This window comes from Manis pentadactyla, chromosome 7 (genome assembly GCF_030020395.1).
Source record: "Manis pentadactyla isolate mManPen7 chromosome 7, mManPen7.hap1, whole genome shotgun sequence".
NCBI classification, from domain to species: Eukaryota; Metazoa; Chordata; class Mammalia; order Pholidota; family Manidae; genus Manis; species Manis pentadactyla.
The window spans coordinates 21,587,415-21,609,311 of NC_080025.1; the positions used below are offsets into that span (position 1 = coordinate 21,587,415).

At 42.6% G+C, this 21,897-nt stretch overlaps 1 protein-coding gene across 12 annotated transcripts in view; it reads left to right on the forward strand.

The window, feature by feature from the left end:
• Nucleotides 1-17,441, forward strand: part of NRG1 (neuregulin 1) — a 200,670-nt gene extending 183,229 nt beyond the window's left edge. For 3 of the 12 annotated variants that reach the window (XM_057505172.1, XM_057505173.1, XM_057505171.1), the window contains 6 exons: nucleotides 4,868-4,970; nucleotides 6,497-6,623; nucleotides 9,049-9,179; nucleotides 9,982-10,188; nucleotides 12,343-12,484; nucleotides 12,859-13,004. In XM_057505172.1, coding sequence (XP_057361155.1) covers nucleotides 4,868-4,970; nucleotides 6,497-6,623; nucleotides 9,049-9,179; nucleotides 9,982-10,188; nucleotides 12,343-12,463 — 689 coding nt within the window. In that variant the 3' untranslated portion in view covers nucleotides 12,464-12,484; nucleotides 12,859-13,004. Of the gene's footprint in view, nucleotides 1-268; nucleotides 293-4,867; nucleotides 4,971-6,496; nucleotides 6,624-9,048; nucleotides 9,180-9,981; nucleotides 10,189-12,342; nucleotides 12,485-12,858 lie in introns of all 12 variants that reach the window. The other 9 variants (XM_057505169.1, XM_057505170.1, XM_036894277.2 and 6 more) reach the window with 6 other exon arrangements.
• Nucleotides 17,442-21,897: the final 4,456 nt, after the last annotated feature.

Below are 21,897 nucleotides of genomic sequence, written 5' to 3' on the forward strand. Positions count from 1 at the left end.
ACTTCTCCCTCAGTAAGTTCTTTTAAGGGTTAATAGAGACATGGTGTGCAGGTATTTGCACACCTCTTAAAAAAAGAAGAGTTCCCCACGTGGGCTCCCAGAGGCATACCTGAGCACTGCTGTGTTAACCACCCACCATTTGTCCTGTTCGGTGTGCACGCACAGAGCCGTAATAGTCGTGTGTAATGTGTTTTGGAGTGCAGTGTATTGCTCTTTTCTGAAACTTTTTCCTTTCTTTCTTTTTTTTGTCAACTTTCTGCATTGGCAGAGCATCTTGGGATTGAATTTATGGGTATGGACCAATCATCATTCCTTTTAGCCTGCAGAATGTAGAGCCTATGAGCTGAAATCTTTCTCCCTTTCTGCTCTTATTTTTCAGTTCCTAACTAATTTCCTTTTTCCTTAGAAGGGATCATACAGCTATAACAATGATTTCTCTGCTTTTCAATGTATGATATGAGTAGTTTACCGAAATATGACTAAGTGTGGCAGCGTTTAGATTCTCAAACTTCACTTAGAGTTTAAAGTCACCTACTGCAAATTCACAGATAGCCCATGTTCGTTCTTTGACCCGCTGATTGGATCTAGCCATGCTGTTATTTCAGAGCTGGGGTAAGTTGGAGCGGTGCACAAGGCTATGGGAGGAACCCAACCAGGGGCCTGAGAACAAGAGAGCCTCTAAATGCATCAGCTTAAAAACACACCACATCTTAGGCTGATGGGAGTTTGACATACAATGTCAAAATCACCTTTTTCATATAGTAACATAGAAAGCCCTTACACTGTGACACAATATTATATGCACAGACTTGAATTACTCTGATTTCCTGGAGATAATCAAGCTCTTCCCTAGTCACCGTCATCATCTTATGAGCCAGGAAATCAGAAACAGAAAGAAAGAAGCCTTGTGCTATTTTAGGTGGATATTTTAGCACTAATGGAGTTAAACTTGAGTCACTAAGCTAATCCAGAAGACAAGATAGCAAATAGAAATTTTCACACTGTACACTTAAAATATCTGTGAGCATATGAATTTGGGACACACTTCTTTTGAAGGCCTTCATTTTAGATAATGGGGAGAAAAGACCTACTCAGGACTCCCATTCTGTCACCCCGGAGGCACCACACTGTAGGCCCTGGGCTTCCTGAACACTGCCTACAGCCCTGGAAGGTGGCTGTGCATCTGCAAAGTAATGTCCTGATTAACAGATATCTGCATCCCATCTGGCTGGTGTCAGTGACATCCTGCAGCGAGGACACACTATAGCTGCTGCCTCCTTTTGAATGAAAACATTACAGCCTAGCACAGTTTCCGTAATGTGAAAAATGAGGGGAGGGTGCAAGTTCTATCCATTCCAGGGACAGTAACTCAATTAAAATGAGAAAATCAAATTGCCCATTCCCCCCAGAAAGCTCCAAGAGAACACTATCCATTTGATGGGAAAACCTGCAAGAAGGAGAAACATAAAAGATCCCACCGACCTCCTGTGAGTGGCAGGCCATCCACATAAGGGCAGGGATCTCCTGGGGTTACTTCCCTTGGAATAAAAATTGGTCAACTTCTAAAAAGGCTCACGAGCCTTTCCTGTAAAGAGGAAGAAAATCCAGTACCACCTGCCTCTCTCTCCATCACAGCATCTTTCCCACTTTATCACTTTAGGGCCTGACTGTAGAATTGCATAGTCCCATTCCCTGTGAAGGGGGGTAAAGGATAGTTCAGGGCCATGACTTCTCCCTCAGTAGGATCTTAAGGCTGAGTAAACACAGGCTGTGCTGGCATCTGCTTACCTCTTAAAAACAAACCTTCAGAGGCCTCCTAGTCTCAGGGCAGTCAGTGTACTAAACCAGAACGTTCCATCCTCAAGGAAAATCAGACCTTAAAGGTCAATTAAAACCGAGAAAGACAAGGCCTCTGCCTCCCAGCCTGGCCAGATCAGACTGAAACACATACGCGAGCTGACTCACTTCAGTGAGGGCCGCCAAACCATAAAGACTCACAACCATTTCCACTCATTAAAGCAGATCCGCCGACTAGGCTGACAGATTTTTTTTTTCAGCACTGCCTCTAATTTGCTCTTGCCCTGTTGACCCTGTCACACTAGGGAAAACATAAGAGAAAAAAGGGTTAAAGCAGCCCATTGTTGATACTGTTGTTCATCAGGTATTTCTCTTTTAATCCATTCATAGTGTGTGGGGGGTCACCTGATCTCGTACACTACCGGAAAATCAAATCAAATGCATGCAGAAAATGCTGCCGTGAATACAGAATCCTAATCTCACAGCTGTAGTCCATGGCCTTGGCTTTAATTGCTTCATTTTAGCACTTTTGCTTCACCCTTTGGCCTTTATTCGACTGCCTTTGGATTTCTGTGATTGATTTCACTGGAAAATATGTGTCTTCCCACATAACCTAGGAGGAATGGGCGAGTCCTCGTACACTATTTGTTCACCAACTCAGGTCAATCTATTCCTTTATAATTAAGAACAAACAAAAACTGTCAAAAAAAATCACTGGGAGTATGCATGACACCTTCCCCATATGCATCCCATGTGTGCAGTCTGCAGACATCATTTACCCCCTCACCTAAAGACAGACTGTAAAGATGTCATTGCTACCAAGCCCTTACAGTTTTAAAAGAAGATAAAATAGAGTAAGTGAGGGACAGTACTTTTACATGATGCCTCTTCACCAGCTCGTCACAGCCAAAGGAGCCCTGCTCTGTGTCCTGGCTCCCATGGAGAAGGACCAGGGGGTGATGCCTCTGCTTCTTGGACATATTGCTAAAAACTGATCCGGATGCCAGGGCAAGGAGGGGGCTTCAGGGGCATCTGCTCACAGATTAACACCTGTCCTGTGGCTACGGGGGAGGGGAGGCAGCAGACACAAGCGATTAACATGTCAGCATTCACATTCCATGTGTTCATTGGACTTCTGCGGCACAAACATCTCTGACACCACTCTACGTCTCCTGGTTCATTGTTCCACCCAGTGCGCCAGCTGCTTGCTTTCTAATCGCGGCTTCCACGTGACCGCCAGCCTAGGTTAGGAGTTATGCTGTATGGGGTAACCCTTCCAAGTCTGCATCCACCTTTCCTTCCCACCTGAGCATTCCCTCCCTTTGGCTTCCTCTATTTATTTGTTTGTTTGTTTGTTTGTTTGTTTGTTTTTCTTCCCTTAGTATTAGGCATGCTGTGCCAGGGACTTCAGATGGCTCCTTCACTTTTAACCTTGTTTTCCCTCATACCTGACTTCCCCCCCTCTCTCCATCATCCTGTCAGTCTTTCTGTCCTCCTGGTTTGTTTTTCCTTTCCACTTCCAACCCTTTTGGTTTGTTCTGGTATAATCTTGGCATTCCTGTCTTTTACCTGCTGATTTCTAGTCTCCTTCTCCTCCTGTTAATAATCAGTGCTATATTAATTTGATTTGACAATGTTCCTGATCTGTTAACTGGAATTTGATTATCATGGGCTTGGCTTGTAGGATATGTTTTGTTTAATCATAAGGTCTACTGTATCACAGAAATTTAAATGCACTTTTTCATTTCAAGAAACTTCCCCCCATTTACGTTCTCTCAATAGAGAAAAAAGGTGTGGTGGCTGAGACTGAGAGGTAAACTGAAAATGTTCTGTAAGTGTCCATGTTGAATGTCCAGATACGAGCCCTTCATTTGTATAATATTCCCCAGTTCCTGACCAGTTTATTAATCAGAAGAGCAAGTACAGCTTTCACTGCTTATTATGCACTGGCTGACTTCTCTTTCTCGGTGAACTGTGAATATCTTCCAATAAATGTAATTAGACTGGTTGGAAGCTCAGCTCCTATGGGATCAGGTTCACCATTAAATCAGCCAATCTTGTTAAGAACCTGACCTACCATAGTATTATCAGGTTATTCCTCACCCCCACCCCACCCAAAAAACTGATTTGCACATAGACTTCCATGAATGAGAGACTGGTTGCATTTGGGGCACAATAGCACCTGTAATTCAAAATTCTAAGCATCACACTTCTGTAGAGTGACTTACCTTAGCTAATTTGCCAAGTTGGTCAATACAGGAATATGCCCTCTTCCAAATCACACATCATCTATGCTACTGGCTTTTTAATACAGATATATTGGGTCTCTAAGTACAATTGATGACATAATGATAATTGTCATCAAAGGACTAATCTTCAACTTGGCCCAGGGCTGTCCTACCCACCATATTGGGTTTTCTCTGATACAGTGCCCCACTTACTCTCTATTATGTTGCTTATGTTCACATTTTAATGTTAAATCATAGGGATCCTGCCTCAATTTTTTGTTCCTAAATACAAGTCAAGCTCATGTTTGCAAATGTCTTTGAGTTTATTTTTTTTAAGTTAGAAATGCCTCCCTGTAAAGACCACTGGAATATAAAATAGCTGGGAAATGAAAAGAGGCTGGGGGGCAGTGGTGGGAGGGCAGGGGGCAGGAGGAGAGGAGGATCCCAGGGGTCCCGGTCCCAGCTCCTTTTATTGGCATTGATTCCTGTTGTCTTTGCAAAAGATTTTTACAAGAAACAAAAACTGCAGTTTTAACTGAATAGTTATTTTACAATGTTTATGACCTGCCAGTTTAATACATATGTATCTATAGCTTATACTTAAAGTAATTTTATAGAATAATAATTTTATCATAAACGGCCCCAGCTGGCTTCACTGTTTTGCTCCCAGTGTAGCACAGTGTACACTGTACCTTAAGTATGTCTGCAAAAAAGGCAATGAGTTGTCAGCTATTTATTTTTGTGTGAACATGGACAATCCTATGCAGCATGCCAAGTGTTGAGTTATAAGTCCTGACAAGGGGAAGGGACATTTGGTGACATCTGCCCTCCTCCCTTTCCAGAAGCAGAGGAGCTGTACCAGAAGAGGGTGCTGACCATCACCGGCATCTGCATCGCCCTGCTCGTGGTCGGCATCATGTGTGTGGTGGCCTACTGCAAAACCAAGTAAACCCTCCCCCGGGCCTCCTTGCTCCTTAGCACAGAGACGGCGCAGCCAGCCAGGGCCTTGCAGGACCCGGGCTCCACAGCCTGGCCTTGGAAAGAGGGGTGCAGGGGGCAAGGGGGACTTGTCCCCTGAGTTTGAACTCAGAATAATCCACTTCGATGACCTTTCTTAATCATATACATCAGAAAGCTTTGCCTGTTTGTGTGAAAGTGCTGAGAAGCCTTCTGACTATGTTCAGAAGCCTGGCCACAGCCGCACAGCTGAAGAAAGGGCTGGAGGGACCGGCTTGTATGGGGCGCACAGTGCACGCGCCACATCCTGAGAGGGGCAGATACCAAAGTGCGCTTGTCATACCGCAGCTAAGGACGCGTCCGGTACACTCGGACTTAGGAGACACGGGAACTACTTGGTGGTGTTTGAAATGCAGTTGTTTGAAATGTTATCATGGTTATTTTTCAACTCCTTCTAACTAGATTAGTTGTTCAACTGCTCTCAAAGTGCAAGATAGACAAAAGGAATCTCGTGGGAGGAGAATCCAAAGCTTGCTTTGAAAGAATAAAAGAGAAAACATTAAAATAGATTTGTGTTCCCTATGTTTGGTCCTTAAGCTGAGTCCAGAGTAACAAATACAATTCCTGTGTGACATGAGTTCCGTTCACTTTTCTCTGTCACGTAGGACTTCCACTTCAAGCCTGAAATAATGTTAATTAACAGTTGTTTTGCTTTATCACATAAATCCTTCTTGCCAAGGCTAGCCATGGGAATATTATAATGTCTGGATGTTGCATTGAAGAAAAAAAGAAAATGCGCTTGTATTACCATAAAATGAAGGGCATGGATGGCGTTTTCTTTATACCCCAGGATTTAATGTGGTGCCAGAATTGAGTAAGTGATAGAGAGAAGCCTTCGTGGAACCATTCCTAGGAGTCTTATTTGGTATGATCTCAATATTCCAATATTTATTACGTAGTTATACAAAAAAGTATTATTACTAGCTCATGTTACCACTATGCTAAAATCTGGCAAAATATGTGCATATCTTCACTCACATGCAATGCTATCAATGTACACACACTATGTATAATGGAAAGATCAAAACTGGCTGTGTTTTCTTAAGAGATGCACAGGCAAAACCATAAATAAGATCAACCTTAGCAATTGCACAACACAAACAGTTACCTAAGACAAATGGCCATCTGTAAGACTTTGGCAAAGACAGCTTGACTTGGGAAGCCAGGGTTTTAGCCAAATAGCAACTTGTCTTATCTTGTCTCTTCCTCATTTTTCTTATCTCTCAGCCATCCAGTTAAATTTCTGTTAAGACTCCCATCCAGCTTCTGAAATGTATTTGCTAAGAATGTGTGATTCCATCTCTGCCTATAGGCAGATTCTGAGCTGGAATGGCACACCTCCCCCCAGCCGCCACCAAACCACGGCCTGAGTTACGTGGTGGTAGAGTGAAGAATTCACTGTACTAAGAAATGTAAATAAGAGAAAAAATAAATGCTTCCTTTGTCATATCCAGGAAACAACGGAAAAAGCTTCATGACCGGCTTCGGCAGAGTCTTCGGTCTGAACGGAACAACATGGTGAACGTAGCGAATGGGCCTCACCACCCGAACCCGCCCCCTGAGAACGTTCAGCTGGTGAATGTATGTTGACTCTGGACAGTGGGAAGGCTGAGCACCTGTCCTCTATTCAGGCACCTTCAAGTCTCTTTTCTAAAGCTCTTAGGCCCTTAGCTGCTGCCATTAATCACCGTGGTTTCCAGGAATCCAAGATTTTTGCCAGGAGAAAGTGATGGGAACATTTTTTAAAGTGGATTTGGTTACTGTAAAACCAGCGTATTTCCTCTTATAAATTGTTCATTAAGGGGTTGGAAGAATAATGTTGGGTTTGTTATGCAGGGAGGCCATAATTGGGAGAAAGAAAAGAAAAACACAAAGAGAAATAATACAATTGATGATACAAGAATCAGAAGGAAATGTATGATTTTTTTTCATAATTTGGAAGTGAAAGCTACTCCAGTCTATAAGTGATTGGTACTGATGACTAAGCTCAGGGCTTTAGAGAGATTTTCATTAGAGGCGTTTCATAGGGCCTTATGATATACCGATTCTGATTTACAAAGGGAGACATTAGGGCATGGAAAGATCAAGTGACTTATCAAACTTGCCTCTGAAAGTTTGTAAAACTGGAATAAAATAATGCTTTCTTATTCCCTGACTCTTTCTACATGATGAAGTATATCGTTAATCATTCAAATATTTTGCTTAAAATTTACCAAGCACTTGGCTTTTGAATATAACTAGGTCATAGAATATTAGACTCTGAAGAGTCTTTAGAGATTGTCTTCCAAACTTCCCTTCTTTACAGATAAAGACCAGAGCTGAACTCAGCCTTCCTACTTCTGTAGTATTTCTCTCCCTAGTTCCATAATTCTTCCTGTTTAATTCATTTTCCCCTGGTGTTTAGCTTTTTATAGGCAACGCTTGAAGATTATATTGAAGTGCCATTTTCTATCCTGTAAAAAAAAAGGTATACCTTTTTGTGGAACAAATATGTCATAGGCTTCACGTTCAGAGTCATTGGTTCCTAAACCACCAGTAAAGCCCTTCAGGGGACTGTTAGAGAAAGGTGCTAGTATATAATATACTAACGTACTGAGCGGTTTCCTCTCCCATCAGTGTCCATTAGAATGTTTTGTACAGTTGAGAGATGCATTCATTACAGACACACCTATAATCTGTCAGTATGTGTGTTATAATATATAGGAGGTAGAATGGCTGCCAGGATTCCTATTATGGCTCAAGCTGTGTGACTTTGGGCTTTAATCTGTCAAAACCCTATTTCTTCATTATGAAAAAAAGGCCTAAAAATAATATCAACTTCAAAAAGCTCTTGTGAGCCCTAAATAAGATAATCCATATAAACCACTTAGCCTAGTGGCATTTATTGAGTGTTCAGTAATTGTTAAATGTTGTTTTCACTAGATTCACTGAGCTTACACTGCCTTTCAAGGAGCCGGCGTGAAATGGTACACAGGCTAGAAACAGCTCATTACATATGACATCACTATCTTTTCCTCACAGCAAGCTGGCTGTACATTCCAGGAAGATCCACATGGAATAGCCTTTCCACTAACAGAACCAGCTAGAGTTTCAAGCAAAATTCAACTCATATATTTTGGGGTTTCTGTGAATATATCAGATTCTCTTAGAGCCCACAGCCCATCGATTATAAAGGGCCCCGTTTCATCTAAGTTTCATCCTTTCTGTGCTTTTTGCTGTTTTTTAAGTCACTTTGGTGAAAATGCTAACAGCATGTAAAACACGGTTTCAAAATGCACCTTTCTCACTGATAAAAGGCCATCCTAGGCACTGTAATTTGGTGGTGATAAGAAGGTAGAATGTGCCTGTCCCGTTTATAGGTCCTTTATGTATTCTGAGCTTTGTCATGGTGTGTGACTTTAGCAACTGCTGTTAAGTCCTCAAATCTCTCTGTAGCCTTGTGAGTCTTACCACTGACAACAAGTTAAAAGATTCAGTGATAGCATTAGGGCAACATGGCCTCTGGGACACTGCAAGAGAAAGTAGACTGAAGTGTAGGGATTTTTAAAAAATGCTTCTACTGACTTGACATTTGAAATAGGATGAACCAGCTCTGTGCTTTTTGTGTCACTCAAATATCTGTGAGCCTTCTTTCACTCACAACCACCCCAGCAGAAATGACTATTAGGCAGATGGAAGCCCAAAACTGAATACTATTATTACATTCTAGTCATGTTGTCTGTCGGAAACAAAACAGAGGAAGTGAGAAAATGAGCATATTCTGATGATAGGTAGCTGTGGGTGTATGCCCCACAGTGCGTGCACATTCACGAGCTCCATTCATGGAATCTAAAGGCCACGGCAGCCAGGATAGGATTCGCCGCCTGGACGTTGGAGAAATGGAATTTATTATGGTGCATGTGTACTGGAATTGATTTTTGTGTGTGTGACCAAAAAAAGTTAGTGTGACAATTATTAGTGTTTTGGTTTATGTGAATCTTCAAATTGTGTCTCTTTGTTTACCCAGCAATACGTATCTAAAAATGTCATCTCCAGTGAGCATATTGTTGAGAGAGAAGCAGAGACATCTTTTTCTACCAGTCACTATACCTCGACTGCTCACCATTCCACTACTGTCACCCAGACTCCAAACCACAGGTATGAGAATTTTAAAAAATGGCCTGGCACTTCTCCAAGAATGAATTTGTGCACATTGCCTTTTGCTCTCACTGTCTAAGGAGCACAGGACACAGACAAGGCAGAGGGATAGAGTAAAATGTGTGGCTGGGGATAACACAGACTTTCAGCATCAACTGGCTCTGCCAGTTTAATTGCTATTTAAATTGGAGCCTCAATTTTCCCATATCCTAAAAAAGGAACTCTAATACCACCTCACAGGGTCGTTGCTCCCCATTTTAAAATTGTCTTTGCTCATGCCCAACTGCTCACTGAATCGTTACACTGGGGAAAGTGTTAGATGCTACATAAGTCTTAGAAGTTGACTTCCTCCAAAGATTGGATTTGCCCTGGGAAATACACATGAGAGTTGATTCAGTAGCTGAACCCTAAATTCTCAAATGCCTTGGTGATCCATGTCTGAGAGTGTTGTACCAAGGGCAACATTAGACTCCCAGATGTAGATCACAGGACTAGGGTTTCCTTAACCTAAGCTTCTCAAGAACAGAAGGATTATAAGAATACCTAGTACATAGTAGTGTGTTGAACATGTGTGAATAAATATGTTGAAAAAGTGAACAAATGAATGAACTATATCCTTATAAAGCCAATCTAAACCGAGATCCTTTCTGTAGCAAGTGCCTTTATAGCAATTCTATTCTGAGACACCTAATGTCCTAGTGAACTCCTGATGCACCATAATTTGAACTGTTCATCAGATCACTTCCTTTCATTCCCATGTTTGCCTATAATTTATCTCTCTGCTCTCCCATGTCCCCTCTAGCTGGAGCAATGGACACACTGAAAGCATCCTTTCCGAAAGCCACTCCGTAATCATGATATCATCGGTAGAAAACAGTAGGCACAGCAGCCCCGCTGGGGGCCCAAGAGGACGTCTCAGTGGCATGGGAGGCCCTCGAGAATGTAACAGCTTCCTCAGGCATGCCAGAGAAACCCCCGACTCCTACCGAGACTCTCCTCACAGCGAAAGGTAAAACCGAAGGGCGGAGCCAGGGCCGAGGAGAAAGGACCCGGGGCAGAAAGCCCCCTGCGCACCTGCGGTCTCTCCTCAGGAAGTCCGCTCGGTGGGCCGAGGGGCAGCAGCTGCTCGCTCTAACACGCTCCTAGTTGCAAAGCCATCTTTTTATTTGACTGAACTCGTTTCTTCTGAGCGTCTCGCGTCGTCCCGGTGGCTGACAGGCACCAGACTCTTGAGGGGCGGGAAGGATTTTATGTGCAAGGGGCAGTGAACTTGGAGCTCCTAGCTCTGCCCTTAAGCTCAGACCCCCTCGGGATCCCAGTTTCCTCAGGTGCAACCTTAGAGAGACGGCATCACTGATTGGTGGGGACCTTTCTCTAGTTCCAGCCCAGTTGTCCAAACTCCGGTTGAGCTGGCCTCTGGCCTCATGTTCTCATGTGCTAACTCTTTCTTACCTTCCAGCCCCAGTTAAATCAAATCCAGGGCTGTCATTGCTGACTGTCATGGGGAACAACTGCTTGCCTTCCACCGTGTAGTATCCCTTTTTGTGAAATTCCAAGAAGGGATGAATAAACGAATCTTTCGTGTGCTGCGTCTGGCAGTCTTCACAGGTGGTTTTCAAAGCAGATATTGCCTTTGATATGGCCCTTTATTCCAGAATGTTTTGACTTTCCTCTAGGGGTACTGGGTTGGGTTTGGGGGGAGGCAGTTACAGCAAAGGTAAATAAAGAACAGAGGAAAGCAAACTAAAGAGACACATACTAGGAATTCTGAATGTATAGGCTCTCAATCTGTTTTCATCTAAACTGGTAGAGCGTTAGACCCAAACAGCATCTCTAGCCCATCAGTAAGCTGCTGCGTGTTAGTGTTCAAATCCAGTGGGGTTTTGTTGTGTAGTGTGTTGTCATCTCAGCCTCATCCAGGACCATTTGCTAAAATGCTTACAGAATGTTGAACCCATACTTATTTGGTAGTTACATGGGTGGAGATAATTTTGAAAGACTTTCATTCATGGACTGCAAAGTGTGTACAACAAAGGATGCCTAGTTCTGGGCTTGCAGATCCCTTTGTCAGGAGCCTTTTCCCCAAAGTGGTACCTCAGAGCTTCCTAGAATTAGAGATTGCTCTGTAACTCATCTGTGAAAAAGTAGGCATGGTCCAAAACTGGTTTAAACATCAGTCTTAAATCCATATAATTATATCTTCATGTATCAAGAAAGTCCATCTGTCCTACGTCAATTGTTTTTGAAACCTGAAAAAGAGGTTCGGGATAAAATCTTTCTTCATCACCACCTGTGACATTTATCTTTCAAGACTGACATTTTCCTGCTGTGGTAGGCTTCCTTGCAGAACCCATATTTTATCTAGGAGTGCAAATTATACCTGAACCTCAGGATCATGGGGGGAAAAGATGAATCACTTTTATGTGTTGGTGAATTTGATGAGCATTTCTCAGAGAGTCTAATTTAAGTATCCTCAAAGCAAAAAGTGGGAAGATGCGAGCCCCAGATATTTCAACCTCTAGACTCCCATTTTAGATGCAGCTAGAGTTCACATCCGTATGACTCTGAATCATGGCTGAAAAGCAGGAGAGTGAATAGGTTTCCTGTTCCTGTTAGCTAGAGTTCAGACCATAGTGTCCTGTGTCATCACAGGTCATGCCAAATTAGACTCTGTGAATGCCAATGTGAAGAAAAGAGACCTTTAATGCTCTACACTGATAACATTTTTATCAAAGCTGAGAAATGTGACTCTGAGTAGACTGCATTTCCCTCCGTGCCAAGGCAGGTCTTGCTCTGGGGGAAGAAAGCACAATATGCAAAAATCAGTGCACTCGATGTCTTGACAAGGAGTTTCACTGAGCATTATCAGAAGTAACATGGCCTAAGGGAAAATGGTACAGCCGACCCCTGAGCAGCCACAAGAGAAGCCAAGGACTGACGCCACTGTGGGGTTTGGAAAAGAGGTAGAGTGGAGATTGGACAGAACTGTGGGGCCAAGGGAAGTTTCTCTCAGGCTAACCTTTGAATGTCTTCGTCACTGGGATGGATAGTTGCAAAGTGAATGTTAAAAAGTAGCATTTCATGGGAAAATGAAAAGCACACAAATGTGTTACACTGTTACCAGGAATAAATCTAAGTCACTATGCTCTTTTTTTTTCATAAGACATAACCTTTTAGCTGAGCTAAGGAGAGACAAGGCACACAGATCCAAATGCATGCAGATCCAGCTATCAGCAGCTCATCTTAGATCTTCTTCCATTCCCCATTTGGGCTTCATTCTCTAAGACCCCTTGGCCTTTAGGAAGGTATAGTATTTAAGTAATACTTCTTTCCCTTCCAAATCCCTGAGTCGTGGCCCTTATAAACTCTGAGGTTTCAGGACCCGGTGCCCTCTTGTCTTAACCCACATGCTTTTATTTAAAATCATGGTGAGATTGAATATCCCAAAAGCTTTGATGGACTAGGCGATTTAGCTGATCTTTGCATGTGCTCCTGTGAGGAAACTCTTGGCTACATAATTTTCGATTCCAAGGGTACTAAATGTCCTCGAGTAAAAGTCAACAATGGCTAGAACCTTCATTTTTCTGATTACCTAGTATCGTGAATCCTGTCCCCTCCCCCTCCCTGCTATGTGCTGTTATTCCACCACACTCACGCGGGGTGTTCTGTGCTCACACAGGTATGTGTCAGCCATGGCCACCCCGGCTCGTATGTCACCTGTAGATTTCCACACGCCAAGCTCCCCCAAATCGCCCCCTTCGGAAATGTCTCCGCCTGTGTCCAGCACGACGGTGTCCATGCCCTCTATGGCTGTCAGCCCCTTCGTGGAAGAAGAGAGACCTCTGCTTCTCGTGACACCGCCGAGGCTGCGGGAGAAGTATGACCACCACGCTCAGCAATTCAGCTCTTTCCAGCACAACCCCGCGCTTGAGAGCAGCAGCCTGCCCCCTAGCCCTCTGAGGATAGTGCAGGAGGAGGAGTACGAAACGACCCAGGAATACGAGCCAGCTCAAGAGCCTGTTAAGAAACTCGCCAGTAGCCGGCGGGCCAAAAGAACCAAGCCCAATGGCCATGTTGCCAACAGGTTGGAAATGGACAACACCACAAGCCCTGCGAGCAGTAACTCAGAGAGTGAAACAGAAGATGAACGCGTAGGTGAAGATACACCCTTCCTGGGCATACAGAACCCCCTGGCGGCCAGTCTTGAGGCAGCCCCTGCCTTCCGCCTGGCTGACAGCAGGACTAACCCAGCAGGCCGCTTCTCTACACAGGAAGAATTGCAGGCCAGGCTGTCTAGTGTAATCGCTAACCAAGACCCTATCGCTGTATAAAACCTAAATAAACACATAGATACACCTGTAAAACTTTATTTTATATAATAAAGTATTCCACCTTAAATTAAACAATTTATTTTATTTTAGCAGTTCTGCAAATAGAAAACAGGAGAAAAAAAAACTTTTATAAATTAAATATATGTATGTAAAAATGTGTTATGTGCCATATGTAGCAATTTTTTACAGTATTTCAAAACGAGAAAGATATCAATGGTGCCTTTATGTTCTGTTATGTTGAGAGCGAGTTTTGTACAGTTACCGTGATTGCTTTTTCCACAGTATTTCGGCAAAACCTCCCATACATTCAGTTTCTGCTGGCTTCTTGTGCACTGCATTATGATATTGACTGGATGTATGGTTTGCAAGACTTGCAAACTGTCTCTCTGTTTGCGTACAGCCGCACCCAGTCAGTATGTCTTGTATTGGCACATCCGTCCAACTCCGCTTCTCTTTTCTATGAAGTTTTCTTTTGCTTTCTGCCTTTGAAATGAGTTGTGTCTACTCTGCCAGCCAAAGGTTTGCTTCACTGGGCTCTGAGATAACAGCAGATCCAACAGCATGCTACTATTAATTACAGCAGGAAACTGCATTCAGTAACGTTAACTATTAGGAAGAAAGTAATATTGTGATTTTTAAAAACTATATTATCAATCAGAAGACAGCCTGCTCTCACTAAGAGGAGCTACCATTTACTTTCTTTTGACATATGTGTCTTGACCGAAAGCAACAGTTTAGGGGATGGCATAAGAATACAGTCAGTGTAAATACAACACCTTGTAAGAGGACTCACTTTCACTTGCTGGGCGAGTTACACAGCAGCTCATCTCGCTGAAGGTCAAACAATGGCTGAAAAAGGTGCAATCATTCCTGACTTGTGTTTTTCACTGATATTGGACCTAGTGGTTAGTTGTGTCTTCTCTGCTTATGATCAGACCTGTTAATGGCACAAAAACCCCAGCTTGAACAGCACACTCAGCAATTTGTCTGAAATATTTCTAGAATGAAATGTGCCTGCTGTATGTAGTGGTGACTTGTCATCACAGGGAAATATTTCTGTCCTAGAGCATCTAGAAGGAGTGAATGTATAGAAGGCACAGGTGGAGAGCAGCTGTATGACTTGGTTGCAATTTCAAACTATTTTGTTGACTGCCCCTTACTCCTCATTATTTTTCTCTTGTCTTTCAATGTTGCCTTGATTAAGTCATAACTATGCATGAACATTTTGTCAGGAATGGCCAGTGTGCATGCGGCTAGTGATTAGTAAGAAGCTTTCACGCTTGTCGCTCCATCAGGAAATGTCAATAGTGTTGGAAAGATTGCACCTTTCCTTGCAGAAGTGACCCCCATGTGTGTCCTGACCTCTCAGTTTGCAGCCTTTGTCACCTGATTCCCCCCTTTCTTACCTTTTGTTTTATTGTCACAAAACAGGACTAAGATGGGTCTCAATTTTGTACAGTCTCTTGTCATTTCAAATCCAAATCCAAGGCAGGCCTGCCTACAGGTGTTGATATTTGGAGTAACTGCTAATTCAGGAAAATAAGAGAGGTTTTTTTTTTTTTTAATGAGGGACCCACTTCATGCCTTGCCTCACCTCTATCAAATCAGGCTGGACCTTTATGCAGATTCCTGATGGCCTCCTAGGAGCCATTGGATAAAAACAGGAAACAGGTTAGCCGGGGCTTCAAAATACCAGGCATGAAGTCAGTGAGAATGACTGCTTCTTTTGCAGGTGGACTGAATCTATTTCTTCACCAAACCTCTATGTTAAAAGGAAGGAGGTTCATGCAAGTAGGTCTGAGAAAAAATGCAGGCTGGGCATGAGTCATGTCATGAAGCTTTTGTGTGTTCCTATAATTCAAAGATGTGTCTGAAGGTCCATGAAGTTACTCTTAGTATTTGGTGTCCCACACTGCCCTTCATTATTTCATACCACTTCCTCTGAGTTCAGAAGTGTCCTCATTTGCTTTTTAACCTACACTGAGGAGCCCCTGTCAGGCTGCACAATTTGCACTGATTTACCAGTTCTACAGAAGTGAGGAAACTCCTGGCAGGAGGAAGAAGACAGTCGACCCAGAGGTTCTCTAAATTATTGTAAAATTGCCTTTGAAGGCCTCGACTCATTCTTAGACTATTTCAGTAAAAAAAATCCTGCCACTAATTAAAAGCCTAAAATTTCTCTTTCAAATTCTTCAGCCATTGGAGTATTCCGTGTCCCATTCTGGAGAATTTCAGGAATAAATAAAACCTCCACTTGAGAGCAATGAACATTATCCTCAGTATGGAAAACTGCTGTAAATTTTCAGGTTGCAAATATATATGTGAAAATTTAGGGCACATTTCCAATTTGATTCTGGTCACTCACAAAGTGGCATATTAGTGGGGACAACCTCTCCATGGGTGGAACATGAGCTTCTCTTGATAAGAAAGGCCAGTTCACCCCTCAGGGCGACCTGCTGCAGCCACAAGATTTGGGTTTGCAGGGACATCTCTGTGATGTTTAATTGCCGCATCACTCAACCCTCCCTGTTTATACAGTCAGGCAGCACAGCAGCATGACAGAGGAGGGGCAGGAACCTATGTCTCCAGCAGATAGAAAGCTTTCTTGGGTTTCCAGGTATTGGAAATGGCCCAGAAGTTTGACAGCACCTTTGTTTCCTGGGTCTGAGATCATATCCCACTGAGGAATATGAAGGAGAGAACAGTATATGCAAAAATCTTTCCTCATTCACAATTGCTCCTCTGTCCCATTCTCCCTTCTTGCATGGGATATCTTTTTTTTCAAGGGTGCCTGGACAGCCTCATGCTTTCTACAAAACGGCCCTCCCTGGGAGTATGTGAATGAGGCCCCTAACCCCAGCTTACCAGACCTTCCTTGTTTAAGTGTGACTGTCTTGATGCAGTAGAGTCCATGCAGGGTAACTTGCTTAGTAACTATGCCCCTTTTGGGTCTGGGATTGAAAGGTGTATCGCTCACATTGGTGAAAAGAAGGAAGGCCTGGTTTTATCTTTTCGTTCTAGCTCCATTCCACCAGCCACAGAGATTTCTATCCACAAGACCAGTGAAACACTGCAGAGAGATGCAGACGAAAGGAAGTGGCCACATACCACAAGTTCTATTACATATTCTTTTGTAAATATACACTGTACATTATTTGGGTGTTTTCCTAAATCATTTACTGTCTTTATGAGTTAATGTCAGTTTTTTTACTCCCTCAACTTACTGTGTAACATTGTAAATAACATAATGTCCTTTATTATTTATATTTAAGCATCTAACATAGAGTTGTTTTCATATAAGTTTAAGATAAATGTCAAAACTATATGGGGTTTTTTTGTTTGTTTTTCTTTGCTTTAAAATTATGTATCGTTTCCTTTTTCTTTTTTTTAAGAATAATTTATTGTTCGGGAGAAGGAATGTCTATGTAATTGCAACTATTTGAAGAATGCACCTTTGAAGGCCGTGAGGTACTGATAAACTAAAGAATTTATTATCCAAAACACTAAGCAATAAGTAATTGTGATTGATTTAAAGTTTTGTTCATTTTCCATGAAAGACATATCACAATAAAAAATGCTACTCTGTGGAGATCTTTGGAAGTGTTGCTCAGCAGACTAACGTGGCAGTCTGTTAGACCGGCACGATAATTGCCTTAATTTAGGAATGTGTTCGATGGGCCCTGTGATCGATCGTCTTGTCTGTCCATTGCTTTGCCCACAATGCCTATTTTTGGCTCATCCTCTGCCCATTGATTCTTCTTACCCCTGGATTCTTTGTTGACGGAGCTACAATCAACCAATATGCTGTTTTCTCCCTCCTCCCACCATACACAAAAACATATCATAGAGGACATTATAGGACATTATTGCTTGATCTGGTTATTAATACATTCTACAGTGCCAGCTAGAAACTCCTTCAGACTAATGTCAGTGTGGCAATCCCATGCTGCCAGGATGCAAATAGCCTGCTGGCCACCGTAGCCTAAAATGCAGCCAGTCAGGATCTGGCCATGCTAAGCTCTCCTATAGCTTCAGTCAGTTTATTTTCCATCAGGCCCACCATTTATCGATCCAGAGTTTTAAGAGAAGATAAGGTTAAATCAGGTTCTTTCCCCTCATTCCATCAGTAAATCAAAGTAGATGCCCATCTTCCTGCTCAGGAAAACACCTATGCATGAGAAGTTTCCCACATCCTAAGACTTAGTCGTAGAAATGAGGATGTTACGTTTCACACTGAAATTAGCCTAAACAAAAGCCATACATTAACACATTGGTATTTGCATGAGTGGTACTTTTTATATATTTCAAGCATTTTACTCATTATTCCAGATAGGATAAGGGCTTCTGAGTTTATGGAATAGAGGCCAGCAATCCTCTGGGGTACCTACCCAGTGGCTTCCTTTGGAGTCTGTACCCTGAGGTTTCCCATCAAAGTCCATGTGTATATGTACATGTTTCCTATTATCTTGTAATGGCTTCACTAGTGTCATTTCCAAACAGCCTGGAAGTCTAGGAGATTCAAATAATGGCTTTTGACTGTGTTCATTTTTACATTTATATTAATGACCTTAGGAAACTATTCAGAACCCTCATATTTGTGCCAGCTTTGGTTTCTATACACACACAAACACACTCACACACAGAAACTCCTAACATGCTCTTTCATTTGTCCACATTCTTTCGCGTGTCCAGTCCAGCCAACCAGCCATTCAGCAAACCAGGGCATGCACAGAATATTTACAATCAAAGATTGAGACACTTCTCTGTTTCTTCAAGTTTATGCGGAGGCTTTGTCCATCCCCTGAACTGAAAACCCCAAGTAGCCATCTTAGAAAGTTAGGTTACAATCAGGTATTTGAGGCAGAAGCGTGGGTGGTAGAGGGGGCTATGGAGATAGTGAAAATTCAAGCATAGGCAGATTAAACATCTGGATAATCATTACAATTCTCCATTCACTGCAACCATGCAGACTCTTGAATGTCAAACCCAGGGCTGCTCAGCAAACTAGCAAACAACCTGTCTTTCCGACCTAATGTCTTCCTCATCATCAGATTCCTCTGCTCTCTGTCCTGATGATGAACGACAGAAGGACTTGATGGCAGGGTTTTGGAGTTAAGTGAGGCAGTTATGAAATCTAGAGATTTAGGGTGCTGGACAGAGTGGAAATTTTTGATGATCTCATGTGAATCCCTTCACACTCATCTCTGGCTTGCTCTTCCTAGAACTGATAGAATAAAATAAATTTATGGAAACCATTTCTCCAAATGATTCATTTGGTAGGAAGTAGAAATGCTTTCAGTTTAGGAAAGGCAGAGCCGTCCTGCTGCTCTGGGAAGCTACAATATTCCTGATCTTTAAGGCTGTCATTGGACTAAGTGGTCAGACCCAATATAGTGTCTGCTTTTGGGCTTGTGTCGGCATTCTGGGACAGCAACTGTTGGACTTTTCTACTGGATTTGAACTCCAGTTTGCTCTAAAACATGACCTGCCAGGGAGATAGGGAAAGGATTTTATTACTTGGAGGAAACCCATCATGATCTACCTGATCCCTTTAAAAACACAGCAGGAGAGAGAGACCAGTAATTCCTAGGAGGAGACAGAGAGAGGGTAATAGTTCCACCCAGCATCTGTTTCTAACCTTCCCCCCTTCAAATGGACTTACTGGGACAGAATTTGATAGAGGAAATGCCATTTCTTCCCATCCCACAACATGCCAAAGAGGCTAGAGAATTACCTTTATAGATGTAAACATCTTTAATAGCTTGTGTATACTTTTGCTCATACGTGGAGTAATAAACAATTAAATATCAATAACATTTTATACCATTTAGGACTTAAAACATCCTTTATCTCTTTTTGATTCTCTTGACCCCAGGAGCTGTTGGTATGATAAATGATGAGGAAAATGTAGGCTCAGGGAGGTTAAAAGTCTTCCCTGGAGCTGCCCATCTAGTGAGCTGCAGAGCTAATGCTTGTGCTCAGGTTTTCTGACTATACCTGCTGCTTCCATCCATTGTCATCCCGCCACCGCTCCCCAAGCACAAGCAAGTTTTCTCATTTTCATTATATGTAGAGTACAGGTACATCCAAAAGCAAGTTTCTATTTGAATGAATTTGAGCCCTTCTGGCTTTGGTTTAGAGGCACTCTAGAACCCAGTTTCCTTGGTTTAAGTGACTCTACGCACCTTCCCTAAAGGTAGCATTCTAAGGAAATAAAGTTTAGCCGTGGGAATGAATTCCCAAGTGGATGTGCAGATAGCATCCTACAGGGGAAAGAGGAGTCTGAGCACTGTCCCCACCACTTAGCAGCTTTGTAACTTTGTGACTCCTTGCAGCTTGTCTAGCATGGGAATCCGACTGACTGTACAGGGCTGCTAGGTGGTGAGGAACACCCATTTGAGCACACGTAAGGAAGCCCAACAATGTCCAGAACATACTTTTCCATTTGTTCCGTCCCCTCCAGCTTCTGGGATTTGGGAACCTGAGTGTCTCAGTCCCCAATGACACACTCTCCATTGCTCAAACTGATCAAATGAACAGACTATAACTTCTCCAGTCCAGGGCTGCTAATCAAATTCCTTTTTAGTAACAAATGTATGTTGAGCAGTATAATCATTCAGTAGCATTTCAAGGTGTAGCTTAAATAAGTTCTTTCCTTTATCTCTGCTTCTTATGTAGCTACACTGTTTCACATACAGTCTCTGATTTGTAAGGACTTGTTGCATTAATGTTTCATTGTCATGTCACAGAAATTTACTAAAACATAACTCTTTGTAGAGTTTTCATATTACCACCTTCAAATTTCATTGCAAACATCTAGTGAAACAAACAAAAAGTGATCCTAGATTGATAGGACATCTGTGCACACCCATTTGCCTTAGTTTGCACCCTGGATGTTCAGACATATTTCCTTTCCTTAAAAATCCAGGCAGAGGTCTGCAGAGAGACATTAGAAGAGTCAGATCTCAGGTTAACTCCTAAATGTAAGAAGCCACATTGCTTATGGGCATTTCTCACCCACCCCCCCCCATTATCTATTAATAATTCTTCAGGTTCTACTCACTTTATGCATAAAACAGGATTTTTTTCTCATCCAGGGTATGAAGTAATGAATCAGTTATAGGCTTAAGCTTTTTCAGATTTAAGCCTTTAAAACATCTTCCTCCATCAGAGGTGGTGGGTGACTTGGTCTCATGATATCCGTGTGGTATAGTTCATATAGATCTGTTGTTAATCACAAGATAATCTAATATAATTGCCCATCTGTTATCCTTCATTTAAATAAAAATGTATTTTATTGAAAATCATCCTAACTCTACCTTCCTATAAAAATGACACGTAAGGAAGTTATATTTTTTTAAAGAAACAAGCTAGATGTACACTTTGTATCCTGTTAATCCTTAGTAATCATCATGATTTAAGCAAACACTTGTCTCCTAGTCTGTGACTTTGATGAGGTGCTACCATCTTGGCTGATGCTGAGCCCTTCTCTTGATGTGAGATGCTCGGAGCACCTCCCTAGGGTGGGGGCTTCACGTGAGGGTGGTTTTCTCGAGTCCTTCTGGTTTCCCATAGCTGAGACTTGAGCACACGTTTCATCTTTAAAGGTAGAGTCTTCATCGGCATGCACTGTAGCTGCTCATTAGGTAGCAAACAGCCCATTTCCCTGCATCCAGACTCTTCCCACTGTGAAGAAGAAGAGAGAAAATGCTGTGGCAGAGAGCCCTTGTCCTGAGCTCCTCAACTCCTGATAACCAGGTTCCTTCCCATCATGAGATGATTCCCCTGTGCCAGAATCTCCCTGCACAGATCCCATCCTCCCTTCAGAATAGCCTTTATTTTGTGAAAGAAAGACCTCCTTTAGTAACTCCTTAGTTTGGAGCCCTTCTCATCCCTGTGCTCATATCTCTGATTTCAAAAGATCTGAAGTCATACACCCTACAACTGCACACTTTGGAAATTAAGTCATAAATCATGGAGTTTAGGTTGTTAAGTGGTTTATTCCATTAGGAAGCCTTCTTTGATTTGTTGTAGGCCCTTTCAAAAATTTCAGGGCAGAGTCCCAGGGCATTACAGCTATTCCATTATTTGCTTGACCAAAAACTCAGTCACGGCATGAAAAGATGTTAGCTCCACCGCACAGGTGAAGTACCGCTGCTTCAAGCGTTAGCTCCCTAGCAAGGAGCATGAGGGGAAGCACCCTGGACCCTTCCTGTGAGGCTGTGAATGCCGAGTTCATGAGATTTAGGGTTCCACTCGGGGTCAGCATCATACCAATTACCGAGCAAAGCAGCAACTAAGGAAAAATGTCCTCTCACCTGGTTCAAAGCGTCACGTGTCACCCACTGAGCAAGTCAGAAGCTGAGCAATATTCCAGACCTGTCCCT